Below are 22,789 nucleotides of genomic sequence, written 5' to 3' on the forward strand. Positions count from 1 at the left end.
TGTATCCACACTTAGCAATCTTTTCTTTTATGGCTTTTATGTTCTTCATCTTCTTTTAAGAATTCTACTCAGAGCCTATACACATTTTTCTTGTTTTTATCCTAATACTTTCATAGCTTAAAAAATATTTAGACTTTGATCCAGTTGAAACATTTTCTCATGAAGGATATGAGGTAGAAATCTATTTTTTTTTCAAATGGATAGCCAACTTGTCATTATAATACAATAAGCACTAACATTTATTGAACAACACTTACTTGTAACAGGTACTGTTCAATTCAACCCCATCTTATTGGGGTTGTTTTGAGGATTAAACAAAACATTTTAAAAGGGAAGCAAAGAAGGCATCAAATGGCTATGTGGTTTGCCCAATTCATACAGATATTAACTGGTGAAATCAGGATTCTAACCCTAATGGAATGACTCCACAATATTTGGCTTTTAATGTAATTTCCTTTTCATATAGATTTGAAATACCAGCTTTATAACATACCAAATTGCCATAAGTATATAGGTCTATTTATGGACTTTCTAGTCTGTTTCAATGATCTATTTGTCCATTCTTAGCTATGTTGTGATCATGTAAAACATCTAATCTGATCATGTTATCCACCCTAATTAAAGTTTTAATAACTCCCCATTGACCTTAGGATTAAGTCCAAACCCTTTAGCATGTCATATAAAGCCCCCTCCCTCCCACCTCCTACCTCTGGAGTCTCAGATGTGGGTACAGACACCTTCCCTTTCTAGTTCTTTTTAAAGATTAACTCAAACATAACTGCTTCTGGTCTTTCTTCCCTCCCCATGCCAACCAAGTAGAAAGAAATCATTCTTTCCACCTGTATGTCTACTCCCTCATACTTTTATCTTAGCATCATTATTTTACCGTATTTATTCATCTACATGTTTCTCTTTCCCACCATATATGAGTATCTTGAGGATAAGGCCATATCTTATTAAATACCTAGTATCATCTTAATAAATATTTGTTGAGTAAATCAATATAAAATGACCATCAAACTATGTGAGCAATTATCGGATTTATAAAAAGATGCAGGGCTTCTCTGGTGGCGCAGTGGTTGAGAGTCCGCCTGTCGATGCAGGGGACATGGGTTCATGCCCTGGTCTGGGAAGATCCCACATGCCATGGAGTGGCTGGGCCTGTGAGCCATGGCCGCTGAGCCTGCGCGTCCGGAGCCTGTGCTCTGCAACGGGAGAGGCCACAACAGTGAGAGGCCTGTGTACCGCAAAAAAAAAAACAAAACAAAAAAAAACAGATGCAACAAATTTTAAAATGACACAAAATATAATTTTCAAAACAACATTAAAAAGTGAGTGTATTTAACCATACTCAGCTCATTACAGAGCAAATGGGTGAGTGGAATAATAATTCATGCTATAGCATGTTTAATGAACTGGCAAAAGGGAAAGTTGGTCGAAGGAAGGCAGAGGAAATTTGTCTTTTAAGAATTAGAACCGAGGGGCTCCATAATCATCTGGCATCCGCTCAATGTTGTACCTGATCAGAACAAAAAATTAACACTGGTCAGAAATGTGAGTCCAGAACCCACCTTAAAAACCCATCCTTTCCTGATTACATCACTCTCACCTCCTCTTGTGAATCCTTTTTGTCAGTGGGAACTAAATTTTAAAGGCCTATCATAATGAATGATTTACAGCAAAATGCCGACTATATTATCTCTATTCTTCAAAGTGAGGAAGTTAAGTTACAGCAAAATTCTGACTATATTATCTTTATTCTTCAAAGTGAGGAAGTTAAGTTGGGGAGCCAGGCACTGAGTCCAGATAAGTCCAAGGCCCTCACCCATATTCTTCCCATTCTGTTGTGTTTGTCCCAGGATAAAAGCTGGCCAATAATATCTGAGGACTGACATAGGAATATCCAAGAAGGATAAAAAGCAGCTTTTGTTTGTTTGTTTGTTTTGGCTTAAAATAGTGGTCATTTATTTATTATTTAGTACAATTGTGAGGGCTGATGAGGCGGTTTTGTTGCTGGCCTCCCTGGACTCACTCACAGACCTGCCAACCGCTGGGGGCCCAGCTGGCACTGGGTGTCCGCAGCTTTTGTTTTTTTAATAAACTTTTAGTTTCCCAGATGAGGTGCTAATCACATGCACTAGGTTTCAAAAAAATATTTCTAGCCAAAAAGATTAGCTTGATTTTAATTACTGCTTTGTATTTAAGGCCCCACATCTCCCTATTTCTTCTAGTGATCTTATTGTAACAACGTGAATGTCTGCCTCATTCCTAAAGCCTAGCTCTATCTTTTGCATTTGTTCTTGTTACTTTGCCTCATTTCTTCAAATAGAACTATGTAAACATTTGATACATCAATCTCTTTCAAATCCTTCTATAACTTGACCTCATTTTTAACTGATATCAGTTATATACTTTTAATCACTTCTCTAAGAGAAAGTTCTCACCTATGGTTAGAAATGTACATGATGGGAACTCCAGGGATCTTCCGGATTCTTCGTTTAAGGTCCCGGTCAACTGTGGCCACAATGTAACACTTGTGCTGGAAGAGACCCATTGGGTGTTCACATAGAGCTCATTCAGGGATACTAGATACAACCACTGGCTAGTCTGAAGAACTATTCATTTTCACAGTAAATAGGAAAGGAAAGGCTAAACCAATTTGTTGAGTAGCTACTATGATCTAGGAGCTCAAATTTATAAGCTGCCTGGGCTGAATGTAGCTCTAAGAATCTTGAGGGGGAGAGGACAGAAAAACTATTTAAAAGCTGCAAATTGGTTTTTGTCTTATAAGTGGAGAGGATTTTCTTATCTGGGACAGACAATCCCTTGGTTTTGGGAAAACGCCCTTAGAGACTCTACACAAAGGTAGAGTAAGTGCCTTAGATCCGAGGGCACAACTTTTGCGGTCTGTGGCATCTCCGGGGATGACCTACTCTGAAGCCTCCTAGCAGTGGGGGTAGGCTGCCTCCTTGGCCCTAAAGCCAGAATAGGAGGATCTCCAGGACAAGTCTGAGTGAAACAGCTCTGAAAGCACTAACATTTAGCTACCAGTTTGGAACTAATTTGTATTGTACTTTACTTCCATCCTACCCAAATCTCTCACTGAGTTTTATAAAGAGTTGCAGATTGGTGTCAGCCATGCTGTGGGAAATGAAGGGAAATGCTGGCCCCACCCATGGGATGAAGTGGCTAAGAGGACGGCAGTGTGGTCACCAGATGAAGATGATTATCCTCAGCAGAGGGAGGCTCTTTAAGGGCAATCAGTAGCAAAGGTTCTTGTAGTATTTGACAAGGAAGCCAGAACACAAGAATCAAAAACCTACTTATTCTAGGGTATGTGTGAAACAGCATCCTGGGAGACTTAGATGTAACAAAATTCCTACACAGGGAGTAAATGGAACCTCACTTTAGATTCACAGGGAGGTGGAATCTGATATATTATTATGTCTATACTCACTCACTTAAACCATCTTAGAAGATTTGTGGAATAAAGAATCAGTAAATGCTCCAAATTACACACCCAATAAACGCAAGTGCTAAGATCTGAAATCCTCCCTAAGCCAGTGATCTTTCCATTATGGTTATAGTAGACACTTACAATCCATTTTCTCAAGTAAATGAGGACACCTACACTTCCCATGAAGGGATTCTATATAATTTTTTTTATCATTTATATTCCTAGATACTTTACATGAACATTCAGGAAATAAGTTTATCTTTTTTTTTAATAGCACAAAGTACATATTAAAAAATGATGATACCTGAGTTACTCTTTGTACTAAGCAGTCATCTGCATAGGTTCCTTTGTGTGTGCATGGTAATCGTTCAAATCTTGGATCCTTGGCAATCCTATATGGTTATAAAAGTGGATTAATGAAAACATTCAAGCAATTGAATAACTTTATGACTCTCAATCAGTGAAATAAGAGTAAAGTGATCTATCTGGAGATTTTAAGACACTCCTCTCCTCCTGAAGCTTATCTTCAGTTTAGAGAGAAGGGAATTAAAGCTTACTGACTGACAGCTGCTGTGCCTTACATCATGTACTTGTCACAAAACTGAATTATTATACTTCCATTTTACAGATAAAGAAGCAGATTCAGAGAGACTGATTAATTTGTTCAAAGCTACACAGCTGGGAAAAGCCAGGATTCAAAACCAAATCAATTTTAACCTAACCATTTTACTTTTAGAAAGCTGTCTTACACACACGTACAAGAATACAGGCACGAGGATGTCACTACTACACAGTTTATAAGAGTGGAAAACTGTGATAATCTGATTATCCACCAGCAAGGTAAAAGTTAAATACATTTTGGTACCCCTATCCTATTTTAAAAAATGAGGTAGAGTTGTATGTACCAATGTGGAAGGACATATAATAAATTGTTAAATAAACAAAGCAGACCATATATACATATCTGTGTGTATACACACACACACACACACACACACACACACACATATGTAACATAAAAAAATCATATTCATTAATGTCTTCACTGGTCTCAACAGAAAGGTCTTTAGTATTGGGAATGTGATAAGCTTATGATTTTCCAAAACTCTAGTTTTTCACTTGAAAGCTCAATTTTTATCATTGGTAACTAACAGTGTAAGTTGTTTTCCTTGAAGTGACAGGTTCATTGCATTAATTTTTGAGAAAATACCTGTTAAATACCAAAGTCTGAAAAATCAGTGTTTGCCAGTTGTTCTTCACATAAAAATGATATTTCATGAAAAAGAAGATGGTTCAGCTCACAACTCAAGCACACAAATGCTTTTCATAGAGACAACGTTCATCCTTTGGTATGTTTTTCTTCTTCTTCCAGTTTTATTGAGATATAATTGACATACAGCACTGTGTAAGTTTAAAGGTATACAGCATAATGATTTAACTTACATACATCATGAAATGATTACCACAGAAAGGTTACTGAGCATCTATCAGGAGAAATGCTTTATGTGTACTTCACATTTCACCACACAGAATACTGATGTGTACTGCATGGTTGAGATTTAACAAAGTTAATGAATTTTACTGCTCTATTAAGCATATTCTTAAGTGACCGGCATTTTTTTTCAACTGCCAGTGGGTGGTAGTGAAGAATACAAAAACTACTAGCATTATTTGGGCCCACTGCCTTGATTTGTACTAAGGCACTGGCATTTTTTGCATTCAGTGAAAATGTCAGCACAGTGACAAAGGCAACATCTTGGAATTATTATGAAAACAGTTTTGCAAACTCCCTGCAACGGTCTCTAGGACTCCTGGGGTGGGGGAGGGTTCCATGAGCCACACTTTGGGAACCACTGCTGTAAACTCAAGGGCACTTTCTAGAATAAACTCAAAACTTCTTTAGGTAAACTCAAAATGCTTTACGTGTGAAATTCTGAAGAAGACAACTAGATAACAAACTAACAGAAAAACACTTTCTAATTGAAAATCTAGAGGAACTTAAATGGAGGCCCATGAGACCAATATGACTAAGTAACTTAGTTCAAAAAGCTTCAGCTTGAAAACCTCTAACCTTCCAATGTTTGCTTTCTTAATTATAAATAGTTAACTAGGTTTGTATGATTTTTATTTAAACTAACCAGACAAGAAATCTTCAGATAGCAAACAGTTGAAGGAGGTTCAAAACAGTCTTCATTACACCAATCTAGAACAAATCTGGACCAGGTCCTTCCTACCTTAGAGCCACTCGATACTTCTGCCCCAATTTCTCAATTTCAGCCATTACGCAGTCAGTTATACAAGGGATACCTGTTAGGAAAAAAAAATTAGTAACAGAACTTGTAAAGAAACTGATTTAACTCTCTCTGAATTATATCCTGTTGAGAGTATGTAAGTATGTACGTATGTATGTATGTATGTATGTACGTATGTATATGTATTTACTGTTTGCCGTGCCACAGGGCTTGAGGGATCTTAGTTCCCTGACCAGGGATCAAACCGAGGCCCCCAACAGTGGAAGCGCAGAGTCCTAACCATTGGACCACCAGGGAATTCCCCTGTCAAGAATCTGTGAAATGACAGCAAAATAAGCACAGTACAGTGAACAATAAGAACTAGAGAAGAATAAAATCCCTATCTATAAAGAAACTAGGGAACTGTTCCAACCCCACATCACAAATTCCATAAAGTATCTGTCATAAACATAACTGGGGAAAAAATTGAGCTGGATCCCTGTCATTGTTTATATATTAAAATAAATTCTAAATGGAAAAAAATTTAAATGTCAATCAAAATATTTAAATGTGAACCAAAAGAAACCATGAAATTAACCAGAGAATATAAATTTGATCACATAAAAATATAAAACTTCTGTTTGACAACTATCAAATGAAAAGTCATACTAAAGTAAAATAAAAATAAACTGGGAAAAACATTTCTACATATTTGTCAAAGGGTAAATTTTCTTAATATACAAAGAGCTTTATAATAATAGCTTGGAAGCACTGAAATTGAAGCTGTGATTAAAAAATCTTCCAACAAATAAAAGCCCAGGACCAGATGGCTTCACAGGCGAATTCTATCAAACATTTAGAGAAGAGCTAACACCTATCCTTCTCAAACTCTTCCAAAATGTAGCAGAGGGAGGAACACTCCCAAACTCATTCTACAAGGCAACCATCACCCTGACACCAAAACCAGACAAAGATGTCACAAAAAAAGAAAACTACAGGCCAGTATCACTGATGAACATAGATTCAAAAATCCTCAACAAGATACTAGCAAACAAGATCCTAGATACTAGAATCCAACAGCACATTAAAAGGATCATACACTATGATCAAGTGGGGTTTATCCCAGGAATGCAAGGACTCTTCAATATATGTAAATCAATCAATGTGATATACCATATTAACAAATTGAAGAATAAAAACCATACGATAAGCTCATTAGATGCAGAAAAAGCTTTCAACAAAATTCAACACCCATTTATGATAAAAACTCTCCAGAAAGTAGGCATAGGGGGAATCTACCTCAACATAATAAAGGCCATATTATGACAAACCCATAGCCAACATCGTTCTCAATGGTGAAAAACTGAAACCATTTCCTCTAAGAGCAGGAACAAGACAAGGTTGCCCACTCTCACCACTATTATTCAACATAGTTTTGGAAGTTTTAGCCACAGCAATCAGAGAAGAAAAGGAAATAAAAGGAATCCAAATTGGAAAAGAAGAAGTAAAACTCATTGTTTGCAGATGACATGACACTATACACAGAGAATCCTAAAGATGCTACCAGAAAACTACTAGAGCTAATCAATGAATTTGGTAAAGTAGCAGGATACAAAATTAACGCACAGAAATCTCTGGCATTCCTATACAGTAATGATGAAAAATCTGAAAGAGAAATTAAGGAAACACTTCCATTTACCACTGCAGCAAAAAGAATAAAGTACCTAGGAATAAACCTAAGGAGACAAAAGACCTGTATGCAGAAAACTATAAGACACTGATGAAAGGAATTAAAGATGATACAAATAGATGGAGAGATGCACCATGTTCTTGGATTGGAAGAATCAACATTGTGAAAATGACTATACTACCCAAAGCAATCTACAGATTCAATGCAATCCCTATCAAACTACCAATGGCATTTTTCACAGCACTAGAACAGAAAATTTCACAATTTGTATGGAAACACAAAAGACCCTGAATAGCCAAAGCAATCTTGAGAAAGAAAAATGGATCTGGAGGAATCAGGCTCCCTGACTTCAGGCTATACTACAAAGCTACAGTAATCAAGACAGTATGGTACTGGCACAAAAACAGAAATATAGATCAATGGAACAGGACAGAAAGCCCAGAGATAAACCCACGCAAATATGGTCATCTTACCTTTGATAAAGGAGGCAAGAATACACAATGGAGAAAAGACAGCCTCTTCAATAAATGGTGCTGGGAAAACTGGATAGCTACACGTAAAAGAATGAAATTAGAACACTCCCTAACACCATACACAAAAATAAACTCCAGATGGATTAAAGACCTAAATGTAAGATCAGACACTATAAAACTCTTAGAGGAAAACATAGGAAGCACACTCTTTGACATAAATCACAGCAAGGTCCTTTTTGACCCACGTCCTAGAGAAATGGAAATAAAAGCAAAAATAAACAAATGGGACCTAATGAAACTTAAAAGCTTTTGCACAACAAATGAAACCATAAACAAGATGAAAAGACAATCCTCAGAATGGGAGAAAATATTTGCAAATGAAGCAACTGACAAAGGATTAATCTCCAAAATATACAAGCAGCTCGTGCAGCTCAATATCAAAACAACAAACAACCCAATCTAAAAATAGGCAGAAGACCTAAATAGACATTTCTCCAAAGAAGATATAGATTGCCAACAAACACATGAAAGGATGCTCAACATCACTAATCACTAGAGAAATGCAAATCAACACTACAATGTGGTATCACCTCACACTAGTCAGAATGGCCATAATCAAAAAATCTAGAAACAATAAATGCTGGAGAGGGTTTGGAGAAAAGGGAACCCTCTTGCACTGTGGGTGGGAATGTAAATGGATACAACCACTATGGAGAACAGTATGGAGTTTCCTTAAAAAACTAAAAATAGAACTACCATATGACCCAGCAATCCCACTACTGGGCATATACCCTGAGAAAACCATAATTCAAAAAGAGTCATGTACCACAATGTTCATTGCAGCACTATTTACAATAGCCAGGACATGGAAGCAACCTAAGTGTCCATCAACAGATGAATGGATAAAGAAGATGTGGCACATATATACAATGGAATATTACTCAGCCACAAAAAGAAACAAAATTGAGTTATTCGTAGTGAGGTGGTTGGACCTAGAGTCTGTCATACAGAGTGAAGTAAGTCAGAAAGAGAAAAACAAATACCATATGCTAACACATATATATGGAATCTAAAAAAAAAAAAAAAGGTTCTGATGAACCTGGGGCAGGACAGGAATAAAGACGCAGACGTAGAGAACGGACTTGAGGATACGGGGAGGGGGAAGGGTAAGCTGGGATGAAGTGAGAGAGTAGCATGGGCATATATACACTACCAAACGTAAAACAGATAGCTAGTGGGAAGCAGCCGCATAGCACAGGGAGATCAACTTGGTGCTTTGTGACCACCTAGAGGGGTGGGATACAGAGGGTGGGAGGTACAATGGTGAAAAACTGAAACCATTTCCACTAAGGTCAGGAACAAGACAAGGTTGCCCACTCTCACCGCTCTTTTTTTTTTTTTTTTTTTGTGGTACGCGGCCTCTCACTGTTGTGGCCTCTCCCGTTGCAGAGCACAGGCTCCAGACGTGCAGGCTCAGCGGCCATGGCTCACAGGCCCAGCCGCTCCGCGGCATGTGGGATCCTCCCAGACCGGTGTATGAACCCATGTCCCCTGCATCGGCAGGCGGAGTCTCAACGACTGCGCCACCAGGGAAGCCCTCACCACTCTTATTCTACATAGTTTTGGAAGTTCTAGCCACAGCAAACAGAGAAGAAAAAGAAATAAAAGGAATCCAAATCGGAAAAGAAGTAAAGCTGTCACTGTATGCAGATGGCATGATACTATACATAGAGAATCCTAAAGATGCCACCAGAAAACTACTAGAGCTAATCAATGAATTTGGTAAAGTAGCAGGATACAAAATTAATGCACAGAAATCTGGCATTCTTATACACTAATGATGAAAAATCTGAAAGTGAAATTAAGAAAACACTCCCATCTACCATTGCAACAAAAAGAATAAAATATCTAGGAATAAACCTACCTAAGGAAACAAAAGACCTGTATGCAGAAAATTATAAGACACTGATGAAAGAAATTAAAGATGATACAAATAGATGGAAAGATATACCATGTTTTTGGATTGGAAGAATCAACATTGTGAAAATGACTCTACTACCCAAAGCAATCTACAGATTCAAAGCAATCCCTATCAAACTACCACTGGCATTTTTCACGGAACTAGAACAAAAAATTTCACAATTTGTATGGAAACACAAAAGACCCCGAATAGCCAAAGCAATCTTGAGAACGAAAAATGGATCTGGAGGAATCAGGCTCCCTGACCTCAGAGGGGTGGGAGGGAGGGAGACGGAAGAGGGAAGAGATATGGGAACATATGTATATGTATAACTGATTCACTTTGTTATAAAGCAGAAACTAACACACCACTGTAAAGCAATTATACTCCAATAAAGATGTTAAAAAAAAAAGAGTGGGAGGTAGTTGTAAGAGGGAGGAGATATGGGGATGTATGTATATGTATAGCTGATTCACCTTGTTATACGGCAGAAACTATCACAACATTAAAGCAATTACATTCCAATAAAGCTGTTAAAAAAAGTAATAGCTTGGAATTATGTGTTATTTGCCAGACACTGTGCTAAGCACAAGGATTATCTCATTTAATCTTAAGAACAATTCCTATCAGGTAGCATTGTTATTATTATTCCCATTTTATAGATGAGGAACCTGAAGTACCATGAAGTAATTAGACAGCAAAAGGTGAAGCCAAGGTTTGAACTGAGACTGTCAGGCTTCAGAGTGGGTTCTTAACCACCAGGCTACATTTCAGTTCATAGAAGAAGACATACAAATGGTCAATCAACAGAAAAATGCTCAATTTCACTCCTAGTTAAAGAGATATAAATTGAGATAAGATTATACTTTCTACCTATTAGGATGGCAAAAATTGGATGAAAACACCCAATATTTGAAGAAATAGGTATCCTCACATTGTAAGTAGGTGTATAAATTTGTATAACTATTTGAGGGCAATTGTGCAATACCTATTAAAATTAAAAAATATATACTCCCTTGATAGTGCAATATGGCTTCTAGAAAATGTATTCAAAAGAAATATTCCACCCTAACACAGAGACACATTCACAAAGATATTCACTACAGCTTTGTTTATAATAGGATAAAAACTGGAAATAATCCAAATGTCTAGTCTTTAAAAATGACATATTTAAACAATAGAATACTTGTAGTGGGGTGGGGGAGGAATGGACTGGGAGTTTGGGGTTAGTAGATGCAAACTATTACACAGAGAATGGATAAACAACAAGGTCTTTCCCTGTATAGCACAGGGAACTATATTCAATATCCTGGGATAAACCATAATGGAAAAGAATATAAAAAAGAGTGTATCTATGTGTATAACTGAGTCACTCTGCTGTACAGCAGAAATCAACACGATGTTGTAAATCAACTATACTTCAACAAAAAAAATAAAGAATACTGTAAGTGAAAAAAAGAATAAGGCCCGGGCTTCCCTGGTGGTGCAGTGGTTGAGAGTCTGCTTGCCACTGCAGGGGACACGGGTTCGTGCCCCGGTCCGGGAAGATCCCACATGCCGCAGAGCGGCTAGGCCCGTAAGCCATGGCCGCTGAGCCTGCACGTCCGGAGCCTGTGCTCCACAACGGGAGAGGCCACAACAGTGAGAGGCCTGCGTACAGCAAAAAAAAAAAAAAAAAAAAAAAAAAGAATAGAGCCATCTCTATATATTCGTTGTAAATCAACTATACTTCAACCAAAAAAAAATAAAGAATACTGTAAGTGAAAAAAAGAATAAAGCCCATCTACATATATTGGCACAGAAAAATGTTCAGGATGTATTTGTTCAATGTAAAAAGCAAGGAGAAATAGATAACTAAGACGTGATCTATCCATACAATGCCATACAATGGAATATTATTTGGTAGCAAAAAGAAACGATATACTGATACATGCTTTAACATGAATGACCCTTGAGAACATTACACTAAAATGAAAGAGGACCAAAAATATGTGACCCCATTTTAACAAAATGTCCAAAATAGGCAAATCTATATATATAGAAAGCAAATTAATGGTTGCCTATGTGGGGCAGGGTGGGGCGGGGGGTTGGGGGGAATAGGAAGGGTTGGGGGATGATGGCTAAGGAGCTCAGTTTCTTCTCACATAATGAAAATGTTCTAAAATTGACTATGAATACACTAAAAGCCACTGAATCATATATTTTATTTATTTATTTTTTTGTGGGATTTTAGTTCCCCGACCAGGGATTGAACCTGGGCCCTCGGCAATGAGAGCGCAGAGTCCTAACCACTGGACCACCAGGGAATTCCCTGACTCATATATCTTAAACGAGTGACTTATATGGTATGTGAACTAGATCTTAAAGCTGTTTTTTTTTTAAAAAGCATGAAGATGAAAAAGTAAATAATGCATGACCCATTCTCATTAATAAACAAAAGTAACCTCTACCCCACAGAAATTGTATATGCATTTTTAAAAGCTGCCCCTTTCTGAGGAAAGGCATTATAGGGAACTTTCATTTTCTTTATGCTAGATTTTCTTTTTACAAATACATTAATACTCTTGAAAACAAACAAAGTTAAGAAATCTTAAACTAAAATACAATGCCCAGAAGAAAAAGCAGTTGTAAAATGGAGGAAAGAAGAAGTCAGGAAGAGCAGACAGTCATGGAATCAGAGGGCAATACACGCCTTAAAAGGATCAATTTCAGAGCCATGTAGCACTGAAGCAAGGGCTTGCATCGGGAGCAGGGAAGCAGGCTCAGGAAGATCACTGCAAAGAGGACTCATGGGCAGAAAACAAAGTTCATGGGTAGCTAACCATCCTCCTTTGTTGGAATATCAAATGCAAGGGACCAGGAGCTATGAAAAGGTCAAAGGGGCCTCTCCAAGGCAAGAGGAAGATAAAGGCATTCTTTTATAAATAAAGGCAAGTGAAGAAAAATTAAATAAGCAGAGCTTAAAACAGTTAAGGAATCTCCTAGGTAACTGAATTTGTACTATAGTAGAATGTTTCTTCAGACTTCACTTTGAGGTATTATGTTACACAGAAAGTGGTATTTTCCTTAATAAGCTTGTTTTTGGAAAAGGCACCATGAGAACATTTAGCTGTATGCATTATAGCTCTACTCTATGGTATCCATATCTGCAGAAAAACCTAACTATAGGACTAAAGCTATCCTAAACAATCATCTTTTTTTCTTTTTTTTTTGGCCACACTACACGCTTGTGGGATCTTGGTTCCCTGACCAGGGACTGAACCTGCACCCTCAGCAGTAGAGTGAAAGTGCCGAGTCCTAACCATTGGACTGCCAGGGAATTCCCCTAAACAATAACCATTTAGATAATAGTGGCAGAGCTGTAGAGTCAGGGAAGCAATTCACCTCCAAGAGGCCATGCTTGAATCCTCCATCTATTTCATTTATAAATAGGTCACAGCATTCCTGGAGAAGCAGGAACACCATGGGAATACAAGAAGTCTACCAAGATTAGTGTCTTCCCTCATACAGGCCACCCTAGTCCACTTTTTTTTTTTTTTTTTTGCGGTATGCGGGCCTCTCACTGTTGTGGCCTCTCCCGTTGCGGAGCACAGGCTCCGGACGCGCAGGCCCAGCGGCCATGGCTCACGGGCCCAGCCGCTCCGCGGCATATGGGATCCTCCCAGACCGGGGCACGAACCCGTATCCCCTGCATCGGCAGGCGGACTCTCAACCACTGCGCCACCAGGGAGGCCCCCTAGTCCACTTTTATAGGCATGGTAGTGCGTCAACTTCAGACTACTCTTTATTTCTGAGACTTTTTAAAAAATTAAAGTATTAGATGTACATAGCTTTAAAAAATACGAAAAGGACTATATGAAAAAATAACCATCCCTTGATCTTTTCCCACCCCACTAATTCTGATCCTTAGAGATGACTATTTTAATTCATTGGCTGTTTTTCTCACTTGGTGGTTACCTTTATAACTTGATTAATAATAAACTTATGCAGTTACTTTATTTTTTAGGAAGATAATCAAAGATATTTATTGCAACATTGATTATGTTAATGCATATTTTCTAGATTTTTTTATCTTAGCACAACCAAGTTTTGAAATGCTTAAAGCTGTACAAAGTTCTTCGTAGCATGTATTAACATGCAAAGGTGTTCATGATACATTACTCAGTGAAAAAAAAACAGGTGGCCAAAAAGCATGCATAGTATAATTCCAATTATGTTTAAAAGTAAATCTATATTTTTATTAATTGTAAAACGTTGGACGGTAATATGCAAACTATTAACAGTGATTATTTCTGGGAAGTAAAATTACGGCCTGATGCGGGGGAGAACTTTTGCCTATTCTTTTTATGTTCTGTATTGCTTAGTTTTTCGTTTTTTTGTTTTTTAAATATGTATGTATTTATTTATTTATCTAGTTGCACTGTCTTAGTTGCAACAGGCGGGCTCCTTAGTTGCAGCTCACTGGCTCCTTAGTTGTGTCATGTGGGCTTCTTAGTTGCTGCAGGCAGGCTTCTTAGTTGCGGCAGGTGGGATCCTTAGTTGAGCATGCAAACTCTTAGTTGTGGCATGCATGTGGGATCTAGTTCCCTGACCAGGGATCAAACCCAGGCCCCCTGCATTGTGAGCACGGGGTCTTAACCACTGTGCCACCAGGGAAGTCCCTGTATTGTTTAGTTTTAATGTACATGTTACTATTATAATTTACATAATTTAAACACGTTAAATGATTTTTGACTCACCACTTCCTGTAAAACAAAGTCTAAACTCCTTAGCTTTTTACTTTAAGCACTCAACAATTTGTCTCCAAACCACTTCTGCCAATCTTTAAGAAATGTTTGTGGATAGAATTGAGTTTCACCTTCACTCTCCTACTTATACTCACTTGAGCCCAACTATTCTCACCAAATTTGCTCTCATGTTTTCAACCTTTGGGAGTGTCCTTTCCTTTGCTTGGAATGCTCTCTCTCCTTCTCTCTATTCACTAAAATCCAACCAAGCTATGAAGCTCAGATCAAGTAGCACTCACCCTCTCTTGAATTCCTATATTATATAATATAACATCTGATACTCAAGAAGTGATCATTATCGAAAGAAGAAATGAATCTTCAAGTGTCTGTTTAGTTTTCTCATTTCTAAAATGGGGACATACTACTCATCATATTAGGTTATTGTGAGGATTATAATTATGAAAAGCACTTAACACGACACCAGAACATAGTAATTCATAGTTCAAAACAGCTGGCATTATGATTATCTTTTTTTCATCTATTGACATCTCCTCTCTCCATCTAGATGGTCAAATCCTGGATGACAGAAACAGCACACCATATATTCTAGCATCCTTCTTTAAACTCTGTGTAGTAGAGCCACTTCATATTTATTGTTAATGGTGACAATGAAGATTATGAAAGAAATATACCACTAACTTTCAAAGAAATAACAAATCACTTAGTTTGGAAAATACTATGACTTCATGGTACCAAGAATAACATATTAACATGGAATTATTATAGTAAAACATTACTGAGATGAAATATACAAATAAAACAATATGTCCTTTCTTCAGTGAAATCACAGAAAATAGGTCATTCCTAGAATTCTATTTTCACAAACGTAGTCAATACTTACTGGATGCCAGACAATAGTAGGGAATTATTTACGGAAAACACCAGACAAATTTGGTTTAATATCTTGTTGGCAGATAACACATCATGCTTCTACAGAAGCATGTGTTCTAGAATTTTGATGTAATAGGATTTTACATACTGTCATAAAAATAGAATGCTCTACTGCAAAGACATAGCAGGAGTGACCAAGTCTTGTTATGTTTAGTTCTTCACATTGTTCCCATCCAAAATCACTGCTACATTACAGCCTTCAAATTTCAGTCAAGGGCTTCCCTGGTGGTGCAGTGGTTGAGAGTCCGCCTGCTGATGCAGGGGACACGGGTTCGTGCTCCAGTCCGGGAAGATCCCACATGCCGCAGAGCGGCTGGGCCTGTGAGCCATGGCCGCTGAGCCTGCGCGTCCAGAGCCCGTGCTCCGCAATGGGACAGGCCACAACAGTGAGAGGCCCACGCACCGCAAAAAAAAAAAAAAAAAAAAAAAAAAAAAAAAAAATTTCAGTCAATTTACTGGCAGCTTGACTGGATCAGTTTCTGTTCCCACTTAATCCCACCTGACAGATATGATCTGGGTGGCACGGCACAGTGCCACTGAAACAACTGGAGTCCTTGATACAGTACATTATCCTAGAACAATAAAGTCAGATTGTTATTTTATCTTTGGAGGCCTAAAAATTATTTTTCTGAGCGTGGCTTCTTGTTTGGTTTGTGTGTCTGCTCAGTACTTTATAGTTAAACCAACTTTGTCCCTCATCAGTGTGTAACTCTGTGTCCAGTAATTCAAGAAGTCAAAGTGTGAATCATTTAAATAAGATAGATGCCTTAAATATTTTTTTGTTTTGTTTTTGTTTTGTTTTAGCATTATTTACTTATTTATTTATTTTTGGCTGCATTGGGTCTTCGTTGCTGCGCATGGACTTTCCCTAGTTGCAGTGAGCGGGGGCTACTCTTCATTGTGGTGCACGGGCTTCTCAGTGCAGTGGCTTCTCTTATTACCACTTCTCTTGCTGTGGAGCACGGGCCCTAGGAGCGCAGGCTTCAGTAGTTGTGGCGCGCAGGCTCAGTAGTTGTAGCTCGCGGGCTCTAGAGTGTAGGCTCAGTAGTTGTGGTGCACGGGCTTAGCCGCTCTGCGGCATGTGGGATCTTCCTGGACCAGGGCTCGAACCTGTGTCCCCTGCATTGGCAGGCAGATTCTTAACCACTGCACCACCAGGGAAGTCCCTTAAATATTTTATTTAAACTTAAAACTTGGGGGGGAGGGATAAATTGGGAGATTGAGATTGACATATACACTCTACTGTATATAAAGTAGATAACTAATAAGGACCTACTGTGTAGCACAGGGAACTCAATACTCCATAATGGCCTATATGGGAAAAGAATCTAAATAAGAGTGGATATATGTACATGTGTAACTGATTCACTCTGCTGTACACCTGAAACCAACACAACACTATAAATCAACCACACCCCAACAAAAATTCTAAAAAAACCTTAAAACTTATATGTGTAACTAGCTCAGCTTCTTTTTTTTTTAACATCTTTATTGGAGTATAATTGCTCTACAAGGGTGTGCTAGTTTCTGCTTTATAACAAAGTGAATCAGCTATACATATACACATATCCCCATATCTCCTCCCTCTTGCGTCTCGCTCCCACCCTCCCTATCCCACCCCTCTAGGTGGACATAAAGCACAGAGCTGATCTCCCTGTGCTATGCGGCTGCTTCCCACTAGCTATCTATTTTACATTTGGCAGTGTACATATGTCCATGCCACTCTCACTTCATCCCAGTTTACCCTTCCCCCTCCCCGTGTCCTCAAGTTCATTCTCTACATCTGTGTCTTTATTCCTGTCCTGCCCCTAGGTTCTTCAGAACCATTTTATTTTTTTAGAGTCCATATGTATGTGTTAGCATATGGTGTTTGTTCTTCTCTTTCTGACTTATTTCACTCTGTATGAGACTCTAGGTCCATCCACATCACTACAAATAACTCAATTTCGTTTATTTTTATGGCTGAGTAATATTCCATTGTATATATGTGCCACATCTTCTTTATCCCTTCATCTATCGATGGACACTTATGTTGCTTCCATGTCCAGGCTATTGTAAATAGAGCTGCAGTGAACATTGTGGTACATGACTCGTTTTGAATTCTGGTTTTCTCAGGGTACATGCCCAGTAGTGGGATTGCTGGGTCATATGGCAGTTCTATTTTTAGTTTTATAAGGAACCTCCATACTGTTCTCCATAGTGGCTGTATCCATTTACATTCCCACCAACAGTGCAAGAGGGTCCCCTTTTCTCCAAGCCCTCTCCAGCATTTATTGTTTCTAGATTTTTTGATGGTGGCCATTCTGACTGGTGTGAGGTGATAGCTCATTGTAGTTTTGATTTGCATTTCTCTAGTGATTAGTGATGTTGAGCATCCTTTCATGTGTTTGTTGGCAATCTGTATATCTTTGGAGAAATGTCTATTTAGGTCTTCTGCCCATTTTTGGACTGCGTTGTTTGTTTTTTTGATATTGAGCTGCATGAGCTGCTTGTGTATTTTGGAGATTAATCCTTTGTCAGTTGCTTCATTTGCAAATATTTTCTCCCATTCTGAGGGTTGTCTTTTTGTCTTGTTTATGTTTTCCTTTGCTGTGCAAAAGCGTTTAAGTTTCATTAGGTCCCATTTGTTTATTTTTGTTTTTATTTCCATTTCTCTAGGAGGTGGGTCAAAAAGGATACTGCTGTGACTTATGTCGTAGTGTGTTCTGCCTATGTTTTCCTCTAAGAGTTTTATAGTGTGCAGTTACTTTTTATATTTATTAATTTTAGGCATTTAAAGAATTTACCTCTCTTACTCATCACACATCCCTTATCCCATCTTCCCAATTTTATTTTTAAAAATTTTTTAAATATTTAAATATTTATTTATTTATGGCTGCATTGGGTCTTTGTTGCTGCACCTGGGCTTTCTCTAGTTGTGGCGAGCGGGGGCTACTCTCCATTGTGGTGCGCGTGTTTCTCATTGTGGTGGCTTCTCTTGTTGTGGAGCGCTGGCTCTAGGCGCATAGGCTTCAGTATCTGTGGCACACGGGCTCAGTAGTTCTGGCTTGAGGGCTGTAGAGCACAGGCTCAGTACTTGTGGCACAAGGGCTTAGTTGCTCTGCGATATGTGGGATCCTTCCGGACCAGGGCTCAAACCCATGTCCCCTGCATTGGCAGGCGTATTCTCAGCCACTGCACCACCAAGGAAGTCCCCCCAATCTTGCTAATTTTAATAAATCAATAAACAACATTCACATTACTGTCATTCTGTAAATGTTCATTATATAGTATCTTTTAAATATTAAAGACAGAGGTGCACATTTTTTCCTTTGATTCCAATAATTTATTCTTTACAGCCAAGTTAAAGTCTAATTTTCATTTGTACCTTCAACTAGATGACTGAAAAATATATGAATATAAAGCCACCACAATACACAACAGATCTCACTATTAGGAAGTTATTCCCTTGTACTTGGCCTAAATTTTTTTTCCTCCTCATGGTAGGAAGAGAAGATCATTTGAAGGAGGAGACACCCAAACACACAAGGGAAATCTATTAATGGTAAATTGCATACCTACGTGTAAATAAACTACCTTAGATCCTTTGTGGTACAAATAAACATCACACTGAATAAACTTAAGAATAGTTGACCATAATCATTTCTGGTTCTCTGATTGTAAACGGCAAAATGTCTTATTTAGCTTTTCCACATTGGAGTGGAATGGAGGATGTTTCCTACTTAATGTAAATAAATAAATAAATAGTGAGAAGTGAAATAAATTTTCATTTATCCAGAATTTTAAAATCTGTTTTAAAATCCTAAAACAGAAAATTCCCCACCTATTTTTTTTTCTAAATTGATGTCTATAATGATGGTCAAAGCATGCTAAGTGTTTCATGAATTGTGAAAGTTTAATTATTCCCAGTCAAGTTTGCATCATATTTCTGTTTTTTTATAAATATCTTTTTTTTTTAACATTTTCTGGCATATTGCTTTTCAGTTCTTTTTTTTTTTTTTTTAAATTAATTTATTTAATTGGCTGCATTGGGTCCTAGTTACAGCATGTGGGGTCTTCGTTGTGGCCTGTGGGATCTTTAGTTGAGGCATGTGGTATCTTTTAGTTGCGGCATGTGGACTCTTTAGTTGCGGCACACAGGCTCTTAGTTGCAGCGTGCAGGAACTAGTTTCCTGACCAGGGATCGAACCTAGGCCCCCTGCATTGGGAGGGTGCAGAGTCTTAACCACTGGACCACCAGGGAAGTCCCTGCATTATATTTCAATTCACTGAAAATGGTCATTGCTATGGTGGACAAATTAAATAGCCAGCAATTCAGTTAAACTAGAACCCCATTCCCCTCTTTTCATGTATTTGGATAAGTATGATTATTCTGTACAAGTGTCACAGAAATGGAAAGGTCTGATACTCACATTTGGCATACAGACAGTCCATCATTGACTGCACTAAGTCCAGTTTGGCTTTAATGGAAAAGTTGATAAAGTTGGTATCAACCAGGATGTGGTAAGGTGGGCCCAGCTGTGTGTTATATTGGAAGAATAAGCAGGAAGGGTGTTGGGGGCTGAAGGAAAAAGAAACAAAACACAAAGTAATGTCAACACTGATATTTGGTAAAAACAAAAAAAAGAAGTCTCTGCTTGGAACAGTTTGTTCCTTTTTCCTTTCTTTGGAAATAAATCCTAATAAATCCTGTGATGATATATCCATCACCAATCTAGAGCAAATAAGAAAAATAAGAAAAATGTGATGAGGTTTCATAAAGTTAAGTGTATTTATTTAAAAGGAATGACCTTTATCCTGAAAATATGCCCTTACTACTTTTTGGTGACACATTCTCTCTTTTATGAAATGCTGGTATGTTAAAACAATGGCAATTATTTCTTTTGAAAGATTCTTGGCAAAGAAAAAAAAATGATCCTAGATTTAATCCCCAGAATTTTAGGGAAAATTTTACTGCTCTATGAAGTCCAAAAACCTTCAAACCATTAGAGTTGGTATATACTCATCAATAACACTTTCATTTGCATAGCTTCATCTATATAGTTGTGCCAGACTGACAAATGACTGAGCAAATCAGTTCAGGGAAAGCCTGAATTTCTATGAGGTCTACAGTTTTAGAATCTTTCTTCTAGTTTTAAAGGAAAACTTGAAATTTTTGATTACTCACACTTCTCTTTCTTTGAGCGCACTGGGATCTTTCTTTTCTTTCTTTTTCGGTTTTAATCTATCCTTTTCTTTACTAGGAAAAAAAAACAAGTAAATTCAATGTAGGGGAGAAGAAAAAACCATAGCAGTTATAACCTCATGAAAATTAAAAGTTTCTTCCTCGTTTTTTTTTTGTCTACAAAGGAAATTCTACTTTGTGACTTCATTATATTAATATCAGCATACACTTTTTGAGCATGAATAACTGTGTGGGAAATAGCCTGGAATTAACAATTAATCAGTAAAACATAATTAAATTTTAAAACTATTAGCTAATAATCCAAAAAATTGTTAATGGATAAATAAATGTTGATTAGATTATTATTTCTTTCTTAGTCAGAAGCTCTCATATCAAGGATCAAAATCCACTTCCAAGCAGTGGGTAAATAGGCTGACATTTATCTTCTAAAGACTGAGATGCTTCAACAGCAGGAGGAAAAGGGTTCCCCTACATGTCTCTTAAAAAGTGCTAAAATGTGACAATATATATACAAAATTTAACTAGAAACAGAATATTAGTGGGGCAAATTTCCTTAAAATTACATAATAAATACATACTAAAGGCCAAGAATACAATTTAATAACAAATGAAGGCTCTAACAACCACTCACTCATTTGTTCTAAGGCTTTGGAACAGTGAAGTCTAGTCCTTATTTAATAACTCAGTCCATTGTTCACTGAAGCAGGCAAGCTGTTTAGTTCCTCCTTATAATAGGGAATATCATTTTTCTCTTCTTCCAAATCTTCTTATAAGATTTATAAAGTGGAGACATCTATGTATTTTCCCATTTTTTTCTTTCAAAAATACTTGAGTTGTCAGGTGTTGGTACAGCCATGGTCTCTGACCTCACTGCCTTTCAAAAATTATAACAAACCTTTTTTTCCCGGGGAATGTAGCAGTGTAATGGCAAGAACATAGAGATAATCCTACCTACCTCACAGAACTGTTAGGAGGCTTAAATGTGATATGGCAGATACAGTATATAAAAACGGTGGTACAAATTGAACACTTAAGAGATGCTGAACTCCCATCCCATTCACCAGTGTACTTGCTCATCAGCTAAGTGACTGTTATACTTTATTACCCTATGCTATATAAATCCAAGACAATAATATCAAAACTAAACACAAAACAACAACAAAAACTTTTACTACTTATCCCCTCGTGACTTCTATATCTCCGGGCAGTCTATGAACCCAGTTGATTCCAGACACTCACAGCCTCTGATCTCTGAGACTAAGCATTCGCTTCATGGTCGCATACTTCCGTGTTTTCTTTTGTTTCCCCTTAAAACAAAAATTTTAGAGTTAAAAGAGTTGGAAATACATTGCATCTTCTTGAGTTCCTTTTCTTTTGTCCACACCCCTCTTCCCTCAAATACCCAACTCTTCTTATTTTAGCTGCCTCAACCCAGCGCTCTCCTCACTCGCTAGAGCATAACAGGCACCACTCCAAGCAGTTTAAAAGCTAAGATCAGAATGAAAATAAGCAAGGGGAATGTTGTGGAAATTTGGCCAATGGCTACTCCCTCAATCTCTGTCCCAAACGTGGTCTGACAATACCCCTTCTCGAACCCTCGTTCTCTCACCATGTTCACGCCGCACTGTTGTTTCTTCCGGAATCACCAGCAGCGCGACACTTTTGCGTCAGCCGTATAGCGCTTCCGGCAAAGGATAGCCCGGAAGCGGAAGCCGTTTTGGGAAACGGAAAAGCCCCAAGCCGGTTCCCGTCCCCGGCCGGGTTCTTTACTGGGTTCTTTTGGGGAGGGTCGAGGGACGGTTTTCTGCTGGTGCTGCAGCCGCCTCCCAGGGTAGCAGAGCTGGGACTTCGCCGTGCTGCATCCCCTGCTCGGGTAATGTTTCTCTCTTGCGTCTCTCCAGCACGGGGCAGAGCCCAGAGGACCTGCCTGCACTAGAGTTCCAGAGAGAGGTAGCACAAGGGTAGGGGGGACGAAATTCTGGGTTGCCCAGTAGCTTGGGGAAACACATTCTCCTCATCCTTCAGCGCTGGGGCATCAGGTCTTTATCGTGCTACTCGGAGGCTCTGGTTCCTACTTGGTTCTCCCAGCCGGTATTGTGCCTGGTGTATACAGGT

The 22,789-nt window shown here is 38.2% G+C and overlaps 2 protein-coding genes and 1 non-coding gene across 6 annotated transcripts in view; 1 reads left to right on the forward strand and 2 right to left on the reverse strand.

Moving 5' to 3' along the window:
• Positions 1-1,287: 1,287 nt before the first annotated feature.
• On the reverse strand, positions 1,288-22,382 carry FCF1 (FCF1 rRNA-processing protein). 2 transcript variants are annotated; one of them, XM_060095821.1, is made up of 8 exons: positions 22,284-22,381; positions 21,914-21,981; positions 20,657-20,728; positions 19,902-20,050; positions 5,692-5,764; positions 3,762-3,849; positions 2,445-2,539; positions 1,288-1,519 (listed from the first exon to the last, which is right to left on the reverse strand). In XM_060095821.1, exons 1-8 carry the CDS (start codon positions 22,284-22,286, stop codon positions 1,471-1,473), a joined length of 597 nt encoding a protein of 198 aa, XP_059951804.1. In that variant the 5' UTR covers positions 22,287-22,381; the 3' UTR covers positions 1,288-1,470. The 2 variants fall into 2 exon arrangements, with proteins under 2 accessions (XP_059951804.1, XP_059951805.1); XM_060095822.1 differs by lacking the exon at positions 20,657-20,728 and having other exon boundaries at positions 22,284-22,382.
• On the reverse strand, positions 12,045-12,117 carry TRNAE-CUC (transfer RNA glutamic acid (anticodon CUC)). The gene has a single exon. It is a non-coding gene; the product is annotated as a tRNA-Glu (tRNA).
• AREL1 (apoptosis resistant E3 ubiquitin protein ligase 1) overlaps positions 22,375-22,789 on the forward strand; it is a 43,507-nt gene continuing 43,092 nt past the window's right edge. For all 3 annotated transcript variants that reach the window (XM_060095818.1, XM_060095820.1, XM_060095819.1), the window contains exon 1: positions 22,375-22,547. The gene's annotated coding sequence lies outside the window, so the exon portion shown is untranslated. The remainder of the gene's footprint in view (positions 22,548-22,789) is intronic.

The sequence above is a fragment of the Mesoplodon densirostris genome, chromosome 4 (genome assembly GCF_025265405.1).
Source record: "Mesoplodon densirostris isolate mMesDen1 chromosome 4, mMesDen1 primary haplotype, whole genome shotgun sequence".
Lineage (NCBI taxonomy): Eukaryota > Metazoa > Chordata > Mammalia > Artiodactyla > Ziphiidae > Mesoplodon > Mesoplodon densirostris.